At 32.4% G+C, this 1,730-nt stretch overlaps 1 protein-coding gene across 1 annotated transcript in view; it reads right to left on the reverse strand.

The window, feature by feature from the left end:
- Positions 1–386: 386 nt before the first annotated feature.
- LOC107578017 (perilipin-2-like) overlaps positions 387–1,730 on the reverse strand; it is a 5,625-nt gene continuing 4,281 nt past the window's right edge. Inside the window, exon 7 of the mRNA XM_016264025.1 lies at positions 387–1,042. Coding sequence (XP_016119511.1) covers positions 631–1,042 — 412 coding nt within the window. The 3' untranslated portion in view covers positions 387–630. The remainder of the gene's footprint in view (positions 1,043–1,730) is intronic.

Consider the following 1,730-nt stretch of genomic DNA (forward strand, 5'->3'; position numbering starts at 1 on the left):
ATTTAGAAAATGTCTTTAAGACGTTTATGATTCAGAATGTATGTAAAAACTGACATCTTAAAGACATTTATCAGATCTTTGTACACAGCAGATGATGTCCAGGCATCTTGCAGACGTATACTATCTGGGCAGTATATGACTTCACCCTTGTTATATTTAAGATGCTTGGTGCATTAATGACGTTTTAAACCATTTTATCTAAAATATTGTATTTATCAGAAAAAAAGACATTGTCACAGTGCATTGTCTAAGTGAAAGGTTTAAATAAAAATATTATCAAGGTGAAATTTCCATCCTCAAAACAACACACACAACAAAAAGAGTATTGTAAATGTATTATTTTATTAAAAATGTACAAAAACAATAAACAAATTAACAGCAAATTAAACTGTGTAAAAAGGCACTATTTATACCTAAAATGATTAGGCATATGCAGGTTTAGAATAGTAAAGTTAAGATATTTCAGCAGCATTATTCAGTAAAACTCTGTGTATTATTAGTTATAATTGTTATCACAGAAAGTATCACTGCTTTCAAAGTAGAGAAGGATTTTACTGGCAGGAATGTGTGACTGTACGTGTATTTGTGAGATAGAAACAAATGGTTAATATTCTGAAATTTCACCGGTCTTCATTCAGTGACTCGAAGGGTCCTTGGTTTGTCACATTCAGGGCCGTTTGCAGCCCCGCGTTCCGCACGTGGGTAAAATGGCCCTACCAGCCAATTGAGAGGTGTATTGTTGAGCAGGTAGTCCATGACGTTATCCATGGAATCTCTTATTCTGCTCAGCTGGGATCGACTGGTGGTGAGGACGCTGTTGGACAGATCTCCTATAGCGGCAGCCTTACTGAAGCTGCTGTAGATCTCCATGGCAGAGTGGCTGACGGAGACGGCCTGGACCTGGATGTGCTGAGGGAGACCTTTGAAGCTGGACACCAAGACCAGACATGTGCTCTGAAGCTGCTGGCTGAGGTTGTGGGCAATGGTCAATGTGCGCGATTCAATTTGCTGATTGAAAGAGAAAAGGAGAATCTGAGTAATACTCAATCATGTAGCTGAATTTCACATTTCTAAAAACATTCAGATTGTATTTTTTAAATAATTTCCAGTAGGACTGCATGAAATATTGAAATAAAATAGACACTGTGATATGGCTTAATCGCCCAGATTGTGATTTAATTAAATAACTATATTTGGCCTCAAAATAAAAATAAAAATTAAGATTTAAATAGTAGCATTTTAATTTTACAGTATTACCTTTTTTCTTTTACAGTACAAATGTAATTACAATATATTTCTTATTTTGTTTAATATATATTCTTTAATAGTTAGATTTTTTAATAAAATCATAATTTTTTTGTGAATATGGCCTAAAAAACTAAAGTCAGAAGATTAATATTTTTTATAACAATACATTTTTCAACACTAGAAAACATTTGTGTAGGATGTCCTTTGAAACAATTTTCACTCATAAATTTAGTACGTTTCACAAATAATTAAAAATAAATGGCAAGTAACAGTAAGTAAATGAACGAGTGGCAAGTAACTTTGAATTAAATGTGAAATTTTGAAGTAAAGTGTACTGTGATTTATGTACAGGATTACATATCTTTCAGCCTTAAAATGAGTTTGGCATTAAAAAAACTTTCAGGGTTGAAAAAAAAAAATCAGTATAACAAGTAATTTTCCATCATTTAAAAAATATGTATTTTTATTTTGCACCAAAAAAA

The sequence above is a fragment of the Sinocyclocheilus grahami genome, unplaced genomic scaffold, assembly GCF_001515645.1.
Source record: "Sinocyclocheilus grahami isolate Dianchi unplaced genomic scaffold, SAMN03320097.WGS_v1.1 scaffold8328.1, whole genome shotgun sequence".
NCBI lineage: Eukaryota > Metazoa > Chordata > Actinopteri > Cypriniformes > Cyprinidae > Sinocyclocheilus > Sinocyclocheilus grahami.